Here is a 22758-nt window from a genome sequence, read left to right as displayed (position 1 = left end):
GGGAGGAGTTGGCCGTGTCACTGCAGGAGGGAACCCGCTCAGCCCAAGACCTCCTGGGGCTTTAGGGGACTTTCAGGGGTGATTTTTGGTACTTGTGTTGGAAAGCAGCCCGCCGCAGTGAGGGGGCACCTTGGTGGTGGAACAGAGTGAGCGTGGTGATGAGTGCACGTCGGGGTGGTCGGGGTGGTCGGGGTGGACGGGAGACCAGCCTTGGCAGAAGGGCGCATGTAGGAGGGAAAAAGGTTTGGGGGCCACCCTGGCCGTGGGGGATCCCGAGGGAACAGCGTCCTGGCTGATGCTTGCTCGCCAGGCAGCCCCTCTGTCTGAGTGTCCTGGCAGGGAGAGGTCTGGGAGCCGGCATTGACACAGGAGATCTCAGGCTCCCTCGGCTGTGTCGTCTTCTACGTGATTGAAACGGGGCAGCATGGGTTTGTAGGTTGTAGGGTACTGCGTTTGTACTGTGGGAACCAGGGGTCGCTTTTCTCGCGGCGAAGCCGGACTTGTTCTAAAGCAGAGTGAAGCACTCTGGGGGCGGCTGGCGTGCTCCGTTTTCAGCACAGGATTTAAGATTTTACCCCCCCCACTTGTGAGTCAGTTCCCTTAGAACGAGACTGGCCCTGGCGCTCTGTGGGTGTGGCTTCAGACCGAGTCCGGCCAAGACATGGCCCTGCTCTGCTTTGTTCTTGCTTCCAGCATCCACCCGCCCCCTTGCGCTTGTAGGGCGCCCGTTTCGGGGGGGGGGGGGGGAGGTAAGGCGAAGCACAGTGGGTCTCTGCCGAGCAGTCTCACAGACAGACTGTCAGGTGGGAGAGAATAGCGCCCAGCTTCTGTGCGCGCTCCATCACACCTGGTGTGGCGCTCCGGAGAGAAAGCATGTCAGCAGAAGTGGATCATGCATTCTGGGATCGTCCTCTGTCGGGTGCAGACGCTGGCCGCAGAGTTCCCAGAAGTGGCAGTGTGGCCCTCTGGCCGTGACACTGAAATCTCAGGTGGTGATCTTTATGACCGCGGGTTAAGTTAGTACGAGATTTCGTAGGACACAGGTAGCCCGAACCACAGTGGAAAAGATCGATACACCAGACTTCAGAATCAGAAGGAAACTTTTGCTAGGTGATAGTCGTCGTTGATAAACCGGAAGGCAGGCTTCGGAGTGGGGTGGTGCATCTGACGGAGAACTTATGCAGAGCACAGGGAGGCAGGTCAGAGCAGTGGTCAGAAGACCGTTAAGAATGGGCAGAAGAGGGGCGCCTGAGTGGCTCAGTCAGTTAAGTGTCCGACTTCAGCTCAGGTCACGATCTCACGGTTCGTGGGTTCAAGCCCTGCCATCGGGCTCCGTGCTGACAGCTCAGAGCCTGGAGCCTGCTTTAGATTCTGTGTCTCCCTCTCTCTCTGTCCCTCCCCCACTCATGCTCTGTCTCTCTCTCAAAAATAAATAAAAATATTTAAAATTAAAAAAAAAAGGATGGGCAGAAGGTCTGAACAGACACAATAGAAGGTATAAAAATGGCCCTCAAGCATATGAGAAGATGCTCACGTGATTGGTTATCAGAGAAGGACACGTTAGAGTCCAGTGGGTACCCCATCGCTTCCACGCCCACTAACAGGCTGCACCCCAGCCGGTGGGTGTGGCGGTCATGGAGCCCGCAGGTTGCCGGGGGTGAGTGCCCAGTAGGAGGAAACAGCATGTGGCAGGTGCTCGAACAGCACTGGGTCCTTGCTGTGTCCAGCAGCCTGTCCAGGAAGAGTGAGGTGAACGTCCGCGAGGGACTCCCTGGCAGCGTTTGCAGCAGCCCTACTCACCAGAGCCCAACTTGGAAATAACCTAAATGTCCGTGAGGTGCACGGCGTGTGGCCCGTCCGCAGTCGGTACTTGGTGACGTGGAGGAAAGGGTGCTGACACCTGCAGCCTTGTGGAGGGGCTCACAGCACTCTGCCGGGTGCAAGAAACCAGGCCCCGGGGACCGGCCGTTGCACGATCCCAGGTCTCTGAGACCCCAGGAGAAGCCGCGTGGTGCCCACAGCGGTGGCCTGCTCTGGGGAGCCTGCCACGTGGTGCCGGGGCGCTTTGTAACTTGATGGAAATGTTTCAGGTCTCGACTGCAGGAGTGACTACTCAAGTGTGTTTATTTGCCCGAGCTCCCAGATTGTGCACTTAAAACAGGTGGACTTTATTCTTTGTAAACTAGATTTCAGTAAAGCTGCACCTAAAAGGTTATGGTGCCTCTTTCTCTGTCTGCCTCGGTGCTGCATCATGTTCCGGAAGGGAGGGTAGTTGTCATTTGTATAAAGTGCCAGCGTCTGCGGTCTCCTGAGGCCAAGAAGCTGGCTCTGGTGTTCAGGGGCTTGTTTGAAATGGCTTCGTTAACGGTCGATCGGGTCTGATATGCGTACGCACTTTTCTTATGGCTAAAACAGAGTGCTTGGAAGCGTCTGCATGCGGTGAGGAGAGGTCTGTTGGCTGTGCCTGGAGAAGGGCCGCTGCCCCCCTGGGCACCTGTGTGAGCAGTTACGTGCTGGGGGCCGTGGGCACCACCCGAGTCGGGTCCATCTTGGCTTTGTTCAAACGGAAGCGTCGCGTGGTCTTCGTTAGAGAAAGTTGAGTGTCCGTCAGGGGCTGGCTGTGCACTGAACCCCACGGATGCGTCTGGGGCTTCCCTCCAGGCCTGGCCGTTTCCGTAGTGGCCGCTAGAAGGTGCAGCTCCCCTTGTCCGTAGTTACAAACAACATCTGGTTTTTAAACAGATGTAAATACAGAACGTATTTCCATGTAAATACAGCAGCGCCCCCCCCCCCCCCCTTTTGGGGGGGGGGCCGCGTCAAGACCCCCAAGGAAGCCCGAAAGCGTGGGGGCACCAAGCCCTACACGCACCAAGTGTTTTCCTCGACACACACTCTGCCCTCGGTCGAGCGCGGTTTATAAACCCTAACCGGGCGCAGCGGGAGATTAACAATAACGGTGAAACAGAACGGTTGTGACAATGTGCTGTGACACACGTCGTGTGACTGTGGTCTCTCTCCGGGGCACCTTCTTGTCCTGGGCTCACCCTCCTTGTGCCCAGGTGACGGGACGAGGTGCCCGCGCCAGGGGATGGACGTCACGTGAAGGACGCGGCACGTGACGCAGAGCCAGGCTGCACCTGACCTTCCGACCTCGAGTCAAGGGGAGGGTCCTCTGCTTCCCACGCGGAAGCGGCGGGAGCCCAGCGTGGATGAGGGGGTAACTGCCGTGATGTATGCTCATCCTGCAAGATTTGATAAGGACAAAAAAATACGGGAAAGACGTGAAGGGTGATCCATATTCTTGTCCCCAGGCGATCATTGTGGCTGTCCCTGACGCACCGTTTCCTTTCTAAAAGTTCCCCGGTCCTCCACTACTGTGGGGAGTCACAGACTCCGTGGTTTTAATGGCCATGTCCTTACCGAGTGCTAGCTCTGTGCCGGCACGTTACATGTGATGGGGGTCCTTCCGGAAGGGGTGACGGGCCGCGTGCGCCACACGAAGTTCCAGCACGCGCACATCGGGGTCTGCTGCACAAGTGAGGCGGGGTAGGAGGTGCTGTTCAGACGGGTGCTCAGGGAGGCCACTCCGAGGAGGGACAGGACAGGGGGCCCCTAGAGCGCCTGTGGAATTTTCCAGACAGCGGGCTGAGCCTGCATTCTGGGAGCAGCCGGTGGGGAGTGGGGTCCCAGGGGTGTGGCTGTGGCAGGTGGCGGGCGCGAGCATGCTGGGTCGCTTGCACGGCGGGCTTACGTGTCGTCCGCGCTGCTCTGCGGTCTCTGTGCCTGTGTGGCTGGGCATGGTCCCCGCCTGCCTGTCCCCAGGTGCTCTCTTGTGTCTTCCTCCACGTGCCCCGAGCATCCTTTTCCTCCCGGCCTCTGCCCGAACCTGGAGTTAACTTCTGTGTGCCGGCGGCGTGGCTGTCAGCGTGCGGGGTTTGTGGACGTGGGAGGAGGCGTTGGGGGATGGCCCCGCGCTGTCGCTCTGTCCCCGTTGGCAGTGAGCGCCCCCTTCCTTCAGCCGGAGAAGTGTCAGCACGTGGCTTGGGCAGGGCCCCGCATCTGGGGTCAGGGAGCCAACCGCAGGGTACTTCCGATTCAGGTTGCTAACCCAGCAGGGGTCCCTTAAATTCTTTGCAATTGTGTTTGTAGCTCTTCCCTGGCTCGGAAAATCATGGGTCTGATAATGCAATCCTGTTTACTCACTTGGCGTATCGTACCATATACTTAGAGCTTCACAATTAAACCGTAAAAGTGGAGTTTAAGGTTTCTTGCAGTTCCTGTGTGTTCAAACTCCATTGAAATAATTCCTTTTTCTGTGTGTTTTGTTACCAGTTTGGTGATACACGCTTTAGTTCTCTGCCCGCGGCAGGAGAGCTGGGTCTGCAGAAGCCTTTCCTCTGTCCCCTCTCTCTTGCCTGTCCCCAGAGACAGTTTAAAGTTTTTATGTTCATTGGTTTCTGGGCCATTCGTTCAGTTTCTTTCTCTCTCTCTTTCTTCCTCTTCCAACAGGCTTTTTTATAGGGAAGGGACCGAAGAAAGGGAATCGGATGAGAACTGAGTTATTTTTATTTATTTTACAGCTTTTTATTTTTATTTTGCTTTTTAATGCTTATTTATTTTTTGAGAGACAGAGAGACGCAGAGCATGAGCAGGGGAGGGACAGAGAGAGAGGGAGACACAGAATCCGAAGCCGGCTCCGGGCTCCGAGCGGTCGGCACAGAGAGTCCCGTGTGAGGCTGGAATCCACAAACTGCGAGATGATGACCTGAGCCAAAGTCAGACACTTAACTGACTGAGCCACCCGGGCGCCCCAGTGTTTCTTTTTGTAAGAATAAGCATGTTCGTGTTCACACCTGAAGTGCACGTGTGCGGAGTTGCACCCTGTTTTCCTTGATGATGTTACCCTGGAGATCATCTTGTGCTGGCATCCTGTGTTAACTGAGAAACGGACTTTTATATCTGGCCCACTCAGAGAAAAATTACTTTTCCTAGCGACACCTTCCTGCACGGTGCAGGCACTAAAACCTTCAGAATACCTCTGGAAGGAATGGTCCAGAAGGACACCTGAGCTCCTCCTGCCACAGCGACGAGGCCCAGCAGCCCACGCGGCCGAGCCGGGGAGCTCCGGGCTGCAGGTGGGGGCCTGCCGGGCGGTCCCGCCGGCCGAGGTGAGAGGCAGCTCCCCCCGGGCTGCTGTGCTGTCGCCAGCGGGTGACTCAGCCTCCTGGCCACGCGCCAGCCGGGTGTGAGGAGGCTCGCCTTTAAATAGAGCTCAGCACGCGTAAGGCTTTTCTTGGGGGTTAGACGCCCATAAGACACATGCAGCACAGTGCACCCGCTTTGAGAAGTGCGTGCATTTGTCCGGCCCCCTCACACTCTGGACACACATGCTCCATTCACCCCCAAGGGCCTCTCCTGCCCTCTCGTTGACAGGCACGCGCCCCGCTTCGCGTCTCTGTAGTTTTGTTTGCCGTGTCACAATTCGCGGAAACGTACTTGCACATCGCGATTGTGTCTCGCTGCTTCACGCGGGGTGTTCTGGGTTCGCCCTGGTCGCGCACACACCGTATCCGTCGGTCCACCGGGCGCCGGCGGTTCGGTTTCCTGGTTTGGGCAGTAATGAATGAAGCGTCTCTGAGCGTTCGTGGACAGGGCTCGGTGTGGACGTACGCGTGCGTGTTCTTTTCTCCAGGGTAAATACCGGGAGCGGAATTGCTGAGTCACAGGGGAAACCTGTGTTCAGGCTCCTCAGGCTCAGGCCAGACTTTTCCTAAGTGGTTGTGGGAATGTGCTGTTCATCCAACAGGAGAGTTCCTGTCCCCGCACGCCTGTGCCGGCACGTGGCAGGGTCGGCCTCTTGCGTTCTAACTGCCGGTGGGTGTGTGGTGGCGCCCCACCCATCTGGCTTCACGGTCCTTTCTTGAGACTTAGTCTGCATATCGTGACGTCAACCCCGTTGAGCGTCTGACTTTGTGAGTTTTAATAAACACATACGTTACGTGTGACTGCCACCACGGTCAAGGTGTGGACTCCTCCCCAGGCCTGTTGGCGGTTACCCCCGGCGGCCCCTCACTGGCCCTGGCACCCTGTCACTATGATTTGCCTCGTCCGGAGTTCCATAAACGTGAGCTTGCACAGTGGTGGTCTTGTGTGTCTGGCCTCCTGCACTTAGTGGGACGCTCCTGAGGCTTAGTGGGGTGTCGCACGCACCCCTTTCATCGTGGACGACTGTTCCATGCCGTGGATTTGCTGCATTCTAGCTGTGCTCTGAATCGTCTCTCTCTAATTGGTAAGAGTTAACCTCTATCCCGGTTACGATTCCTTGGAGGTCACGTATGTGGCCGGTGTGCTCCTCAGCTGACGGCCAGCCTTTGCACTTTTCTTTGTGGCGACGAGTGGGTTTCTTGGTTTTCCTGTAGCAGCATTTGTCTGTCTTGTCTTCGTGGTAAACACCTTTGAGTCATGTTTAATACCTTCTTCCTAACCCCAAGGTCCCAGGGATATTCTCCTGTATTTTCTTCTGACATCTTGACATTGGCTTCCGTCCCACAGGATCAGCTGTGTGTGTGTGTGTGTGTGTGTGTGGTGCGGTAGAGCTCGGGGTCACTCTCTCCTCTTTCTCCAGCAGACAGTTGTCCCAGCACTGTTTCTTTGTTCCTTACCCCACTGGTCTGCACGTCCCTCTGCAGTATTTCAAGTTTGTATTACATAGGGGTCAGTTTCTGGGCTCTCGGTGGCTCTCACTTGGTTTATCTGCCTTTTCCTCGGTAGCATCGTGTCCATAGTGTAGCTCTGTGCTGACACTGGGGCAGTACCTCACTTGCTTCTTCCAGAGAATTGTCTGTTTTTTGGTATTTTGATCTTGCTTATACATTTTTCAGCCAAATCTTTGAAGCTTGTGAAAGTCCCCAGAGTTGCTTTGATTGGGATTGTATTGGTCCGTGGGTCAGTTCGGGGAGGATTGACATCTACGGTATAGTGCCTATGTATTCACGAATTTGGTTTATCACTCTATCTAGATCTTCTGTAAGATCTTTCATTCAAGTGTATGTATTTTTTTCCATGTAGGTCTTGTTAGATTCTTTCTAGGATACTCTAAATAGTAGTTTTTAAGAATTGCATTTTCTAGTTTTTGGTGATGGTACATTGGATTGTAGTTGAGATTTGGACATTGACCTTGTGTCTACCAATCTTATCAAATGCTTTCATTAAAAAATGTGTGTGCCATTAAAAAAATTTTATTTATTTTGAGATAGAGAGTGAGAGTGTGTGGAAGGATCAGAGAGAGAGAGGGGGAGAGAGAGAATCCCAAGCAGGCTCTGCTCTATCAGTGTGGAGCGTGATGTGGGGCTTGAACCCGTGAGAACCATGAGATCATGACCTGAGCCGAAGTCAGATGCTCAACCGACTGAGCCACACAGGCACCCCTGTGGGTGCTGGTTTTTTTGGGTGTTATATGTGAAGAACCCAGTTCTGTACAATTAATGACAATTTCATTTCATCAGAGCCTTATGCTCCCACTCCCTGACCTGTCCTCTGGGCTGTCGGTTTGCTGGGACCTTGGGTACGGTGTTGGGTAAAAGAGGTGATGGCTGGCTTCTTTGAATTATTCCTGATTTCAAAGGAAATGCTTCTAAAGATGTGCCATTGGAGATGATAGTTTGTAGATTCCCTTCATCAAGTTAAGGAAGCTCCTTCCCACTGCTAATTCTCCGAAGTTGTTTGCTTTTTTTGGCGGGGATATTTATTCTGTAGTCATGAGTGGATGTTGAGTTTATCAGATGCTTTTTCTGCCAACTGTGGGAATTGCCTTCATGTTACTGAAAACTGCACAGTGTCTCTTGTCAGCACCTTCTTCCTCCCACCTGCGCTCTCCTTCCTCGTTCTCCGGCTTTTCCAGCCGCACCCCCACACCCACACTTCCGGAGAGTTCCGAAGCCACCAGCTAGGAGCCCCCGGCTTCTTCCCGAGTGCCGGCCCCTCCTGCCTGGGCCCTTGGGGCCTCGCTCTCCTGTGCTTGGACCTCAGCCTCCTGGGTCCCCTCTCTGTGCCCTTCCCAGCTGACCCTCGCGGTGTCCTCGCCTGCGTCTCTGGGACAAGGTGTGTTCTCCCTCACCCTCCCGGCAGCGAGGCCCCACTCCTTCCCGCGTCTTTACCGTGTCGCTTCCTCCGTGAAGCCCGTTAGGCCCCTCAGATGAGGTGCGGAGGCCCCCTGGCTCCGGGCTCCTGCGGTGCTGCGTGGCCCCCCTCCACGGCCTGGGTGGACGCGCGCGGGTCCGTTGCTCGGCTCGTGCCCTCCCCCCACCACGCGGGAGGCCCCAGGAGCGGGTGCCGCCTTGTGCCCCTGGTTTTCGTTGGTGCGTGTTGCATGCTGGCACGTAGTAGGTCCTCCGTGGGTGAGTTGCTGGCTGACTGCGGGAAGGGATGGGCTCGGGCCCCTGCTTTGCTTCCTCGACTCCAGTGTTCTGAGAAGCGGGGTTGCCCGGGGCTGACGTTCTGCTGTAAATCACGTAAAGTCACGGCCTCTGCCACCTGACCTCCGTTTCCTTGAACTTGTGCAGCGTTTGCACGAAAACTTCCACAAGAGGCAGGGCGTCCAGGGTTCAGTGTAGCTGCTACGGCCCCAGGCGCTGGACGGGCCTCCAGTCTGGCTCCCCCCGAGTCCGGTCCCGCGGCACGGGCGGCTCTGACTGGCACGGCGCCTTTGACGCTTTGAGGTCAGTCCCTCTCCTGCGGCCTCTGTGGCTCACCAGCCAGCTGGACACGTGCGAGGGCACAGACGCTCACCTCAGGGTGGCCGAGTGTGCGGATTTGAGGGTACAGTAGACGATACTGACTGTGCGAGGACGTAGACCTTGCCGAGTAGAAGGCCATGGGGATGACCCTGCAAGGGATAGTGCCTTTCTCTCTGCTTACTGATCCTGACAGAGACCCAGAATGTTCTTCCAGAGCATCCTGCGCATTCTCCGCCTCGGTGTTCGTGCAGAGCCACCTGTCCTATTTCCAGAGCTGCTCTTGGGACCCTGGACATCAGCACAGCTTTGTGAGAGAGGCGGTGCAGAGGCGGCTGCTTCGGCACCTGCCTGGGGCTGCTCTGCACGTCTGCTTTGGGACTGCGTTCCTGAGGTTTTGCCGGGCGCATGTGCGCGTTTACTCTTGTCTACGCACGGTTTACATAGGAAGCACTTAGGGTGAATAACGGCAGTATCCCTCACAGGAGAAGACAAAGTCCAGAGAAAGGGGGTAGGGGAAGTGAAGGAGAGGCAGGATGGACTGGGGGCGAGGGCACAAGGGGCCCCGGGCTGTTCCGCTGCTGTGGGTGCGCTGGGGGCACAGGTGGGGAGCGGAGCCTCCCCCGGTCAAGGCTGAGGGAGCACCAGAGGAGTGCATGAACCGCACCTGGAAGAGTGTGGTAACGTGTGTGTGCAGAGGCTCTCGGGTGACGCAGGGCGTTTAGGATTTCAGCCTGAAGAGTAAGAGGTAACTGCGCTCCGTCTCGATCCTGAGAGGTCAGGGGGGTTGAGGGGTTGACCTGGGCCAGTGGGGGTGCTCGCTGCCCACACGGGGAGGCTGCCCGGAGCAGGAGTGCAGGCAAGTCGCCGACGCCCCTGGATTTCAGGGGTTTTAGAGAAGTGAGAACATGAGAAGGTGGCACTGGCCGAGCAGAGGAAGGGCCAGGGCGCAGAGCCCACGACTCCTCTCCCACGCGCCGTGCCCTCCCAGGCAGGGGCAGGGACACTGGGTGAAGTGCGCTGGGCAGGTGCTTGTCCACCAGCCAGGCAGGTCGGGCCGCCGGCCCCTTGAGAGTGGGGAGGCCTGGGGCCATGATGTCGGAGGGCAGCCTGGCCCTCGGTTAGGGAGGCTGTGTCCTCCGTCCTGCCCTGTTGTCGGAGAGCCGGCCGTGTCTTTTCTGGGGACGGTGTCTTCTCTCCACCTTCCGGAAGAGCAGTGACACGTAGACAGTGCTGGAGCCGCAGGGCGGGGCCGCCTGGACCCTCTGGCGCGTTGGTGTTTAGTAAGTGTCTGTTGAGTGCGAGGCCCCGGCCACCCCCGGACACGTGCAGCATGGAGCGTCCGGGACCGGGCTGGGCAGACGTCCATGGGAGGGAGCGCCTCGGCTCCCAGGGTTGCAATGGGGCCACAGGGATGGGGACGGTGCGTGGGTCCCAGGGTGAAGTGGTGGTGGACCTTGAGGAGGGGGGGGGCAGAGGTGGCGGCAGGCAGCCCTCCTCACAGCCCATCACCCAGCACTCGCCGGCCCTGTTTTTCTCGCTGTGGATTTAAGTGACGCGGGGACTGTAACACTGACCTAAAGGGCCGTAGATGGTGGGGCACCGTGCAGACACCCTGAGCCGTGTGCAGACCGTGGTTTTCGGCTCTCAGCGCACCGCTGAGCACGCCCGCGGCACTGTCACCCGGGTCGGCCCCCTGTGTTGCTCCGCAGGTGTATTTTTACGTCACACATCAAGGACATGCGTCTCTCCCGGCACACAGTCGGAGCACATTCCTCTGGATGATGTGCGGTTCTCGGTGCGGACGTGGCCCGCTGGCTGCACTTGTGCCTCCCGGGCGAGGGATGCGCCTTCCAGCACTGGTGCTGTGAGAAGAGACCCTTGCCCAGAATTTAAGCCCTGCATCCACCCCAGGCTGTGATAGATGTAGGTGAAGAGAGTCATCTAGTAATTTGCCCGTCTTCGTTAGTGAGGCTGAGCTCCTTGCTGCCTGGCCCTTTGTGTTGCTTTTGGGAATCACTTGATACATTTTTTGGCCACTGATATTTACTTAAAAAATGTTTTTAGATTTTATTTTTAAGGAATCTCTATACCCACTGTGGGGCTCGAACTCACAACCCTGAGATCAAGAGTCACATGCTGGATGGACTGAGCCAGCCAGGCGCCCCTTGGGCACTTTTCTAAAGTAGCTAAGACAGCTGTGATTATGACAATTTAGTCAAGATTTGGACAGAATTTTGTTTTCAGAAATTGTGCTTTAAACACATTCATTACAAAATTTCGACCTGTATGGAAATGTTTGATCCACCCCACCCCCCACCCATGGCCTCTTCCACTGGCCCAGCCCGTGGCAGACGGTTTTGCAGGGTGTGTGTGTGTGTGTGTGTGTGTGTGTGTGCGCGTGCGCACACGCGCACGCGCGTGTACATGTGTGTATGTGTGTCTAAAACACAGTGTCTGAAGAGTTCTGGGGACGTGCTACTTTAAACTGTTAACGTCCTAAGTTTCATCAGGACTTGGAAAGTCCAAGGACGCTGTGAGGAGAGGGAAACGTGATGGGTTGTGGAGTCCTGACTCTGTCTCAGGCCGCCATCCGCTTTGAACCCTGAACTGGCGGGGGATCCACCTGCCCTGAGGCTTTTTTGTGTTTCTTTTTTATTGAAGCGCCGGGGACCCGCAGCGGTATGTTGGTTTCAGTGCACGATGCACGACGTACGACGTGGCGATTGGCATGTCTGTCACGGTCATCCCGAGTTTGGTGTTTTGTTTTCATCAAACATTTCAGATATTTTTTCTAATTTTTCGCATTTGAAAGCATTGACAGCATGGAAAACAGTTCCCTTTTTTTTAAATATTTATTTTTGAGAGAGAGAGAGAGGGAGAGAGCATGAGCAGGGGAGGGGCAAAGAGAGAGAGGGGGACACAGAATCCGAAGCAGGCTCCAGGCTCTGAGCCGTCAGCACAGAGCCTGACGTGGGGCTCGAACCCATGGACCGCAAGACCATGACTTGAGCCGAAGTCGGAAACGTAACCCACTGAGCCACCCAGGTGCCCCAGGAAAACAGCTCTTCACATGCACGTCCACCAGATAGCACACTAGCCACTGGTTGTATTTTTCTTGGCTCCTTGTCCTTATGATGGTTGGGCTGGTTTGCAGCTGGCCCGTGGAGTGCGGCTGGAGGTTGTGTTCTCTTTGTCTGCCTCTCCATGCAGACGTTTGAGGGTGTCATTCCTGCACCCAGGGAGCTTGTGCTGAGGGAGGCACCGTCCGGGAGCCACAGTCGTAGGATGTGGGCCTGGAGCTGGCTCTGGAGGCAGCAGAGCAGAAGGAATGTTCTAGAACAAGGCCCTATGGTAGGCGGGGGCTCTGTGGCTGGCGTCTTCGAGGTGAGGCTGCAGAGGGAGGGCCACCTTATCCCAAAAGCTGTGGGAAGCCCCTGTAGGCTCTTTGGTAGGAGGGTTTCCGAACCATCGCTCCATGGTGAAGGGAGGTTGACCATGCTGCTGGGTACCAGTAGCTCATCCCTGGTCATCTGTACTTTTCTGTTTTATGGATATTCCAGAGTCACTTGTCCTTTTATGTGCTGGTGTACTTCTGGTTTGTTCCCACCTTGTTACACACAAAGCTGCTGCGGGTGATGTGTGTGTGGGTCTGTGTGTTGAGGTGTCGCCCTGGGGACCTGATGTGTGCTCCCTGATGACTGGTGTGGCGCACCCTCACGTGTGCTCACTCGCCATCTGGTATCTTTGGTGAGCGGTCTCTTCAAATGTGTTGTTTCTTATGTGTTTTCTTGAATTCTGTGTGTGTTGTGGATGCAGGCCTTTCCTTGTGTGTGGGCCCTGCGAGGACTCCATTCTGCGGCCTCTATTTTCATTCTGAGTGTGGTTTCCAAAGAGCAGAAGTGTTTAGTTTTGATAAAGTCCAGTTTACCAACTTGTTTTTATGGGTTGTGTTTCTGGTGTTGTGTCTAGACTATCTTTGCCTAACTCAGGGTCACAGAGATTCCCCTTCCCCCCCCACATTGTCTTCCAGAAACTTAGAGTGTTAGGGCTCACGTTTAGGTCTGGGATCTGCTTGGAGTTGCTCTCGGTGTATGGTGTGAGGCATGGATCCAAGTGCATGCTTTTCTCGTGTGGATGTCCGCTGGTTCCCCATTTGTCGAAAGGCTGCCCTTCTCCCATCCAGTTGCCTTTGTAGCCACCACTGGTCCGTGTTTGTGCAGGCCTATTTCTGGACTGTTTTGTTCCTTGATCTGTTCGACTTTGCCTCAGTGACCGCAGCTTTCTGATGCCTCTGGAAAAGGTCAGTGTTAGCCTCGACTCGGTCCTTACTCCCACTTGTTTGGGTTACTCTAGGACCTTGTGTTTGTGGATTGTAGAATCAGCTTGTCTGTTTGCACACAAAAGCCTGCGGGGGTTCGGGTGGGTTTTGTGTTACGTCTGCAGATGGCGTTTGCAGGGAGTTGACATCCTAACCACGCCGGCCTGGTGAAGCTCTTCACGTCACGTGTTCCTTAACGTTTCTCGGCCGTGTTTGTAGCTGGCAGCGTATGCTCAGATGAACTAAAGTTCATGATGATGGCATGTGTGTTGTGCAGGGAGCTGCACAAGCTGGAACATGAATCGGGTCAGAAGCTTCATCTCCAGCTAAATATTCAGAAATGCGGTAATGCCACTGCTCCCTCCCCCGGAGCAGCAGTGTTTCCTCCTGTGCTGCTCTTGCTTCCAGCCTTGAACTGCCCCCCTGTGCAGATGACAAAGAGAATATTGAACTTGGCAACAGTAAACAGGTCTTAAAAGAAAGGTGCCCTCGGTGCGCGCTGTGAAACACCGATGCCCCCCGGAAGACGCAGGATGAGCCTTGACGAACAGGGCCCCGCACTCTGGTGGGGACTTCTTCACCCCCGAGCTGGCGCCCCAGCTCAGCTGGCCGGTGGGTCCTGCACCACTGTCTGCTGGCACTTCAGGGGCCCTGGGGGGAGTTTTCCAGAAACTGGAAGTTTGCAGTTTATGGACGAGCGGGGTGAGATGTGACATTGACCAGCTGCTCGTGAAGGGTTGAAACCCTGGGACCAGGGCCACGTGTCTGGCCTCACGTGTGAGTCGGGTGTGGATTGGGCTCAGCAGCACCGTTTGGTACAGTTGGTGCGCTGTCCCCTCCCTGCTTAGGCCTGCGTGGCGGGGTGTGGTGCCAGGACGCGGGAGCCCCGCCCACGCGCTTGTCTGACCCTGTGCCCCGAATCCTCATCCCTGTGCGTTTAAGAGGCGGACAGCCGTGAGAGTAAAAGGAACACTTGGGCCTTAATTTCCACCAGCTTTACCGGTGTCCCCGTTAGCATCTTGCTTGGTCTGCTGCTCCTCCTGGCGGGGCTGTGGGTGGCGGTGTGGTGGGAGGGCCCCAGGGACGGTCTCCCTTCTACCCCGGCCCTCCCGGCCCTCCCCCTCCGCGGTCTCCTCCTCTTGGCGCGGGAGCGTGGGGTGTGCGGCACTCAGAACTGAACCATCCAGCGAGGTGCAGACAGACTGCGCCCTTTTCTTGGGCACGTCCTGACTCTGGCTTCTTCAGCATCAGCGTCGGGGCTCGGGGCACAGTCTCATTCTGCACGTGTGTGATCGCGGACGGCTTTGCCTTTCCTGCCGCTGTCTGTGTTGACTCTCACCACGGCCCGGTGGAGACCTCGTGGCGGAAGTCTGGTCCCCCTGACCCCGGCTGCTACTCCCTGCTCCTGTCACTCCAGCTCCCGCTGTTCCCTCGGGGAGGTGCCCCCTATCCCAGGCCCGCGTGTGAGGGGCCGTGGCCCGAGCCCCCTGGCTTCCCCAGAATTGAAACAAATTTGTTTTGCTTTTAAATTTCAGCATGGTTTATTATGAAAGGGAAGTTTTGGAGGGCAGCTTACTTAATGGGCAGGTGGGGTTCCCGGCGGAATCTAAAAGTGCCTGTTTAATTTGTAGTATAGCTTTGACCTACGTTTTGGTTAAAAATACGATAAGGAATGTTGTAGGAGAGGGATCATGACAGCTAACATTGGGTGAAAACCTTGAGTTTATCCTGAACTCTGGTGCTCGAGGAGGGGTCGGATCCGTTCTTAGGAACTGGCGGTCCGTGCAATACTGGGATACTGTGTGTGCGCTCCGCTCTGCTGTGTGGGGCGCCCTGCCTCCCAGTGTGGGCGGGGTCAGGGCCTCGTGCGGCGAGCACAGGGAGGCCGGTCACTGCTGCATGGCACGGACCTTGGAACTACCGGCAGGGTGTTCATGCCGTGCGCTGTCATTTTAAAATCTGAGCTTTCACAGCAGCAAAAGATAGAGAATAGTCCAGTATCCTCACCAATAAAGAAATCATAAATACGCTTTGGATGGAATATTACGTAGCTACTGAAAATTGTGTTTTTGAGGAACGTTCAATGACACGGAAACAACTTACGCTACAAGAAGTGAGAAGACGACGCGGGCTGAGTAGCAACGCCATAGCCTCAGTTGTGTTCACAGTGGCCTTGGCGTGTTTTCCACGCACACGGTCACCAGAGGACGCGGGATTTCAGGAGATTTGTTTTCCGTGTGCATCTCTGAGTTCCTCAAGTTTCCCGTACAAACTCTACTCTGTGAAAGATATTAAAATTGTTAAAAAAGAAAACCCAAGGGGCGCCTGGGTGGCGCAGTCGGTTAAGCGTCCGACTTCAGCCAGGTCACGATCTCATGGTCCGTGAGTTCGAGCCCCGCGTCAGGCTCTGGGCTGATGGCTCAGAGCCTGGAGCCTGTTTCTGATTCTGTGTCTCCCTCTCTCTCTGCCCCTCCCCCATTCATGCTCTGTCTCTCTCCCAAAAATAAATAAATGTTAAAAAAAAAAAAAAAAAAAAGAAAACCCAAGTTCTTTTCTGTCTGCCCGATCAGGGTTGTGGCTTCCGTGGACTGGCTGGTTTTGGCTTTAATGTGTCTGGAGTAGAGGGGAGGCAGCGGCTCCCGGGTGAGGGAGGGGCTGGGCTCCATCAGGAGGCCTGGAAGGCCGGTCCGGGGCTCCCGGCTTGCCTGGTGACTGCCTGTAGGGCTCGGCTGCACGGGCCAGACAGGCTCTGAAGGGTCTCCTGAAGTGGGCGTTGTGTTTTCCGTGTCAGGGCTTTGCCGGGTGGCCCGGGTGTGCGGGGGGCCTTTGGCGGCGTCTGTGGGTGGTGGAGGTGCCCACCTTGCCCCTGCAGAGGGTGGGGAGGGGCGGCCTCCCGGTGTGACTGTGGGCCAGGCCTGTGTGTCTCAGCGTTGGCAGGAGTAGACTCTGTACAGCTGCTTATCTGTTTGAGATGAGTGGTCACAGCCAGAGTTGACGAGATCCAGGGCTGCGATAACGTCATTAAGACAGGGTGTTCGACGCAGCGGTCAGTGTGGTGACCGTCCTCGGGCTATTCTTTTTTTTTTTTTTTTTTAAATTTTTTTTTTCAACATTTATTTATTTTTGGGACAGAGAGAGACAGAGCATGAATGGGGGAGGGGCAGAGAGAGAGGGAGACACAGAATCGGAAACAGGCTCCAGGCTCTGAGCCATCAGACCAGAGCCTGACGCGGGGCTCGAACTCACGGACCGCGAGATTGTGACCTGGCTGAAGTTGGACGCTTAACCGACTGCGCCACCCAGGCGCCCCATAGATAATATAGTCTGTCCTCGGGCTATTCTGCCTATTGCCCGATCAGTGACCATAGCTGGGGAGACTGGGCGTGAAGTGCGGCCCCAGGACAGCGCCTGCCCTCCTGTGCGCGTAGCCTTCCCTCCGCCTCAGGAGCGAGTGGCTGTTCTCGGGTTCGCGGTCAGTGGGGGTCCCGGGGTCTACGAGCAGCCCGCCTCCCTCGTGTCCAGCTGTGTCCGTCAATCTCACTGCTCCATTTACATACCCACTTGGACGTGTTTGTAATGCCCGAGTCCAGTTACGTTACCTGCTTAAAGTTACGTGGTCACTTCTCCAAATTTTGTTCAAACCACAGGCCTGCTGCGTGGCTCATGGTACCTTTTCTTACGGGTCTGTGGGGCCAGGGCACCACTTCTGTTTTGTTAGCATCTTAACCACGTCACTGGTTCATACATGTTTATCCTTTAAATATTCCTCTAAGTTTCTGTAGGTGTGATTTCTTAAGCAGAAAAGCAGCTGATAGTCAAAGCGCGTTCATGCACTGCCACGTTAACAGGTTTAAAGTTGGGGCACTAAGTCACGGGTGCTGGCGGGCCCTTTACATGGCCAGGGGCCTGGCCATCCCTCCTCGCTGCTCGGCGACATCAGCAAGTGGCTTCCCAGAACCCTAACGAGGGGGAGGGGGTCTCTAGTGACTAGTGACAGGGGATGGTGGGCTTGAGAGACTGGCATTGGGAGGAGGGCCAGGTTTCCTCTTTTGGGGTCCCCAGTGTGCTGTTGGGCTCCAGGGTCTGGGAGAGTTCAGCAGAGTGTTATTTCAGCAGCTGGTTTTTGTTTTGTTTTTACATTTCAGCACGGTTTATTATAACGGGGACGTTTTGGAAGGAAGCTTACTACTTAATGGGGATGAATGTGGTTCTTTGAAATGAGGGATTATAGCTGTGAGCCCGGGAGAGGCCTGTTACTTCTGGATGTCATGCTGGGTGTCGAAGGAGCCGGGACCCCGGGGGTTCAGGGGCTCCTCTGGGAGTTACTGGGGTCACTCGAGCTCCCGTTTGGTTCGGGAGGGAAAGCCCTGATGCTGCTCGTTGTGAGGCCGGCCGGCCGTTTCTTCTCGGAGAGGCCACCTTGCGTGCAGCCTGGAAGAGGCCGGGCCGCGCCGGGGTGGCCTCCTGTCCCGGAGCGCCAGGCACCGGGCCTCGTGCGAAGCGGAGCGTTTCTTCCTCGCCCTGTCCCACCGAGTGGGAGACTTATCCCCAGGTGGGGATAGGCTGCTGTTTCTGGTGGAATCGACGACGTAAGTGCTTTGTGGTTCTTGAAGCTACAGTTAATGCCGCGTCTGGCTGATGGCACTTGCTTCCTGGTGATGGAGCTCTGGAGCTGCCAAGCACGGGTGGCCGTCCCTGTCCCTGCGTGTGTGTCGCGGGCGCCCCAGGTTAGCCGCGGGCGTGGCACGGCCCCCGCACCCGAGAGCAGTCCCGGGAGTTGTGTTCCCGAGAGGAGTGCCTGCTTCGGGCCCCCAGGACCCCAGGCCTCCCTCCTCCGAGACGGCCGGTGGGGCTGGGGGCGGTGGCGAGCGCCGGGCCGCCTCGTGGGGCTGGCGTGTGGCCGTGCAGGCGGCCGCGGGGCAGGTGCTGTGGCCGCGGGAGCTTCGCCGCCTGGCTTCCTTTCCAAGACTCAGTTGCTGCTTGAATCCCACGAGGAAAACCTCGTACGTCTTTCCGTCCCGGACGCCGTCTTTCCGTCCCGGACGCCGTCTTTCCGTCCCGAACGCCGTCTTTCCTGGCGAGCGTGCGACCCTGCACTCTCGCAGCTTCTCCTTTTTCCTTCTCAGAGCCGACCGGCTCCCCTCTGGTAGGGTCAGCACCTTCCCCGGCTGTGGCGGAGGGGGGACGGGGGCGGGCACGTCTCCTGACGCCAGGTCTCCTCTATCCCCAGGTATGGTCCTCGTGCGGAGCGAGAACGGGCAGTTGTTAATGATTCCTCAGCAGGCCTTGGCCCAGATGCAGGCCCAGGCCCACGTGCAGACCCAGCCTCAGACCACCATGGCGCCCCGCCCTGCAACCCCCACAAGTGCCCCTCCCGTCCAGATCTCTACCGTACAGGTGAGTGCACGCGCGCCAGGTGGCAGCAGCCCGAGGGACGTCCTTCCGGCAGGTGTCCCGCGAGGGCGGAGAGGGGCGGCCACGCGCGGCCACCCTCGGGAGGCTCAGGGGAGCCAGCTCCGCGTCCATGCTCAGCGAAACTCTGCCTGGACTCCGTCCTGTCTGTTCCCTCCCCTCCCGTGACTCCACCCCCGGTGCCTCAGTCTCCTCTTCTGCAGAGTGAACCCTGCGTGCGTTAGTGTTATTGTCAGGGAGGCGCGTGAGAGCGTCAGGAGGTTGCGTTGAACGGCACCCCGCCCCACGTGCTTGGGGGTTAGCACCCTGGGCCCGGAGGTTGGCTGGAGGGGGGACGGGACCCCCGTGCTGGCGTGTCTTGTCCGCATCCTGACTTCTGTTCAGCGCGTGCCAGCACGCTACCCGCGTCTTGTCTCCCGATGCCTTTCTGCCCGGTGCCGTGACCCTGCCGTCCTGACTGGCTGGCTGGTTAGTAACTCAAGTGGAGGCTGGAAGGGGCTTGAGGTCTCTTCCTCCTGTGATTTCAGCCGCGTTCCCTCGGGAGGTGAAGGCCTGCACTGTAGACGGAGGACTTGGCTGTGCAGGGAGACACCGTGCCCCTCGTCGAATGTCCAGGGCGGCTCAGAGCAGTGTTGTCAAGGCCCGTGGGGCCGTGTGAAGCGAGATGCAGGCAGATGACACCCGTGCTGTCACTGTCACGCGTGTGTGTTACCGTCTGGCCGCCAGCGTGGCCGCTGTCAGCCCGCGTCTGCACCGGTGTGCTCAGGACTGGCCCCGTCTTTCTATCCGGATTAGTGTCAGTGGGCCGCTCGGACCGCTGTCTCCTTTACTTCCTGTTCCGCAGCAACGTGACCCATCTTTAGACCCAGGGGACGCACGCTTCTTACCGTTTCAGTGCTTACGAACAAGATGACCAGAAATCCACACAAGGACTGATTTCCCAGATACTCGCGTTCTTTAAAGTCCACGTTTGGTAGACCGGGGTGAAGGAGCCCGGTGGTGGTGTTACCACCGTACGCACAGATTCCGGTCACACGCTCCCCCCTTGAAGTGGGGTGGCTCTGTTGACTGTAGCTCGCGGCCCGATGCGCCCGAGCCCCCCCTTCTGCGGTAGCGGGCGGTTCGGCTGTGTTGGGGGCGGGGAACCGTGTCAGTTGTTGCTCCTTTTAGATGATGCCTGCTTATTTTTCAGGCACCTGGGACCCCTATTATTGCACGGCAGGTGACCCCAACAACCATAATCAAGCAAGTGTCTCAGGCCCAGACGACGGTACAGCCCGCCACGGCACTGCAGCGCTCGCCCGGAGTGCAGGTGAGGAGGCCGTGGGAGCAGCGCCCTCTGCGTGGAGGTCGGGCCTCGCGGGCTGGGAGGTCGGATGCAAAGGTGGGCTTCGGGAGGAAGTGTCCTGAGGACTGTTTTGTCTCTGATGGCCTACCCAGGCTAGGTCAGGCTTTTCTTTAAACCGCATGGGATTGAACACCAGCGGTGGGTTTTTTTTTTTTTTTTTTTAATATTTATTTATTTTTGAGAGAGAAACAGAGCATGAGCAGGGGAGGAGCAGAGAGAGGGAGATACACACTCTGAAGCAGGCTCCAGGCTCTGAGCTCTCTGCACAGAGCCCGACGCGGGGCTCGAACTCGTCAATTGCGAAATCGTGACCTGAGCCGAAGTCGGTCGCTCAACCAAGTGAGCCACTCAGGCGCCCCGACACCAGCTGTGTTTTTAAAACGTCCCCCTGGGGCGCCTGCCTGGGTGGCTCACTCGGCTGAGCGTCTGACTCTTGGTTTCAGCTTCGATTATGATCTTGTGGTTTACGGGAGCGAGCCCTATGTCGGGCTCTGTGTTGATAGTGTGGAGCCTACTTGGGATTCTCTCTCTCTCTTAAAATAAGTAAATACACTTAAAAAAAAAAAAAAAGCTTCTCCCTGTGCCAGAAGCATAATTACAAATAATCACCTTAATTAAAAAAAAATTTTTTTTTTAATTGAGAGAGAGAGTGCATGCGAGCGGGGGAGGGCAGAGGGAGAGAGAGAATCCTACAACCTCTGGGATCATGACCTGAGCCGAAATCAAGAGTCAGAAGCTCAACCGACTGAACCACCCAGGTGCCCCCCCGCCTTGTTTTTTAAAAAATGTTTATTTATTTTGGGGGAGGATGGGCAGAGAGAGAGAGAGGGAGAGAGAGAATCCCAAGCAGGCTCCGCACTGTCAGCACAGAGCCAGACACAGGCTCGAACTCAAGATCTGTGAGATCATGACTTGAGCTGAAATTAAGAGTCAGCCGTTTGACCGACTGGGCCACACAGGCGCCCCGGAAACAATCGCCTTATTACTATTTGACCGTAAAGCAGAGGAATCTGTAGCGTGGACGGTTTGGGCGTGGTGCCCGCCGACCTGTAAGTGCGGGGGCGAGGATGCGCGTCTCGTCTGGAGCGGGGCTCCTGCTGCTCGTGTGCGCTGATGGGTGTGATCTCCACAACCCTCTCCTCCTGGTGAGGCACTGACAGGTGAGGGGTCGGGGGCTTCTGGAACGCACCCCTGGGCCCGTGTGCGGCTGCCCAGCTGCCCTGCATCCCCGAGGCCTGTGCCCTTTGCCAGGAACCAAGCCCGGTCCCAGAAACGTTCCCCATCAGCCTTCTGGGGTTGGTGTGTGTGTGTGTTCTTTCCCGGGTGTCCGAGGCTGTGGTGGGGAGAGTGCCCTGGTGACCCTCCCCTGTCAGCCTGCCTCTGGTCAGTCAAGCCGAGGGCAGGCTGGCCCCTTCCGTCAGCCGGGAGGAGCCACCTGGGCAGGGTGGCGGCTGGCGCTGGGCGGCCAGGCTGGGAAGCCGGAAGCAGAGGGGTTCAGAGCTGTTCGGTCCTGAGGTGTTTCGAGCGTCCGTCACGATGCAGGTTGTGCGGCGTTGGCCACTTTGTGTCGGGCGTCTGCCGCGTGCGGGGACCGCGTTTCCGTCGTCGCTGGTTGTCGTGTGACTCCCCCCTGTGCTGCGGTGGGGCGGGCGCTGTTCCGGTTTCCCAGATGAGGAAGCCGAGGCAAGAGTGGTGTGGACGGTTGGCGGGGGAGGCCCAGGAGCCTCCTGGCGCCGGGCGCCCTGCCCTCTGGCTGCACCTCGTCGTCTTTCCTTCTGCGTCTGCGGCAGGGAGGTTGTTCCTCGAAGCAGCTGGACAGGTGGGAGCAGAGCGGCAGACTCGTGTCCTCGGAGCGCCCGTGAGAGGGTGGCTGTCCTGGGACTCGCTCTCCGCCTGGGTTCAGTCCGGTGGGCGTGTTAGAGTTCTGCTCACAGTGAGCGGAGCTGTCCTGAGAAGGCCCTGAAGCTGGCGGGTCAGGTGGAAGGCAGACGCGGTGTCGGCACCACGGGGTGACCTATGCACGCGTCAGGCCCGCAGAAGGGAACGTGGGGAGTGTGGCTTGAGGTGCAGGGGACTTGCACGGGGTGACAAGTGCCCTGGCCGTTTCTGGGCGTCCGGAAGCCTCTGAGCGGTCCCCCCAGCTGCCCCGAGACGGTGGCTCCGTGTGTCCTTCCCCGCGGCCTTCCTTCCAAGGGTCATGTGATGTTCTCAGTGATCCCTGTGAGCGAACCTTAGGAGTGAGCGAGCACACTCAGGTTGTAAAGAGAGGGCCCGCCGTCTCTAGCTCCGTCCCCTCGCGGGGTGGGGGGTTGGGGGCTGAGCGAGCCACCGGCATAGCCGCAGATGCTCAGGGGAGGCCTCCCGGCGCGCCGGGCCACAGACAGCAAGGTCTGGAAAACCGGAGAGGGAATGTCGAAGGCTAGACACATCAACTGGGAGAATGTAATACACAGAGCAGTAACTGTTTGTCGCGACGGCTCGTGTGGAGCCAGGCTCCGGGAGCCCCCAGGGGCTGCCGTGGGGGTCTCCGGCCCCTCCCCACTCGCACCCACTCCCTACGGATTGCTCAAATCTGCTCGGAAAGCCCTCGTTTTGTGATGTTTCTCCATGAGGCTCGCTCGTGGAGAGCAGGGAGAGGCTGGCCTGGTGGCGGGGGCCCAGCTGGGGCCCCTGCCGGAGGTGATGTGGGTGGAGACCCGGCGGGAGGACGGTGCTTTCCCGTCACTGGCTTCTGCACAAGCCAGGTGACACGTTTTCAGCTGTAGTTTCTCTGTTTTGCTTCTCATTTCTGGGAGGACAGACACTTCACACTGGTGGCCGTGGGACTCCTGGCTCCGGCCTCCGCCGGCCAGGCTCTGCCCTGCCCGGGCTCCCTGTCCCCAGTTTTCGGCCAGGCTCGCTGTCCGCGGGGTCCAGGGCTCCGCCTGCTGTGGGTCTCGTTCTTT

The 22758-nt window shown here is 57.4% G+C and overlaps 1 protein-coding gene across 1 annotated transcript in view; it reads left to right on the top strand.

Annotated features, from left to right (window-relative positions):
* TAF4 (TATA-box binding protein associated factor 4) overlaps positions 1-22758 on the top strand; it is a 65456-nt gene that overhangs the window by 17862 nt on the left and 24836 nt on the right. The window contains exons 3-4 of the mRNA XM_040459753.1: positions 18284-18450; positions 19658-19777. Coding sequence (XP_040315687.1) covers positions 18284-18450; positions 19658-19777 — 287 coding nt within the window. The remainder of the gene's footprint in view (positions 1-18283; positions 18451-19657; positions 19778-22758) is intronic.

Source organism: Herpailurus yagouaroundi, unplaced genomic scaffold (genome assembly GCF_014898765.1).
Source record: "Herpailurus yagouaroundi ecotype Mexico unplaced genomic scaffold, PumYag 246, whole genome shotgun sequence".
NCBI lineage: Eukaryota > Metazoa > Chordata > Mammalia > Carnivora > Felidae > Herpailurus > Herpailurus yagouaroundi.
This window is presented reverse-complemented; position numbering and strand designations above follow the sequence as displayed.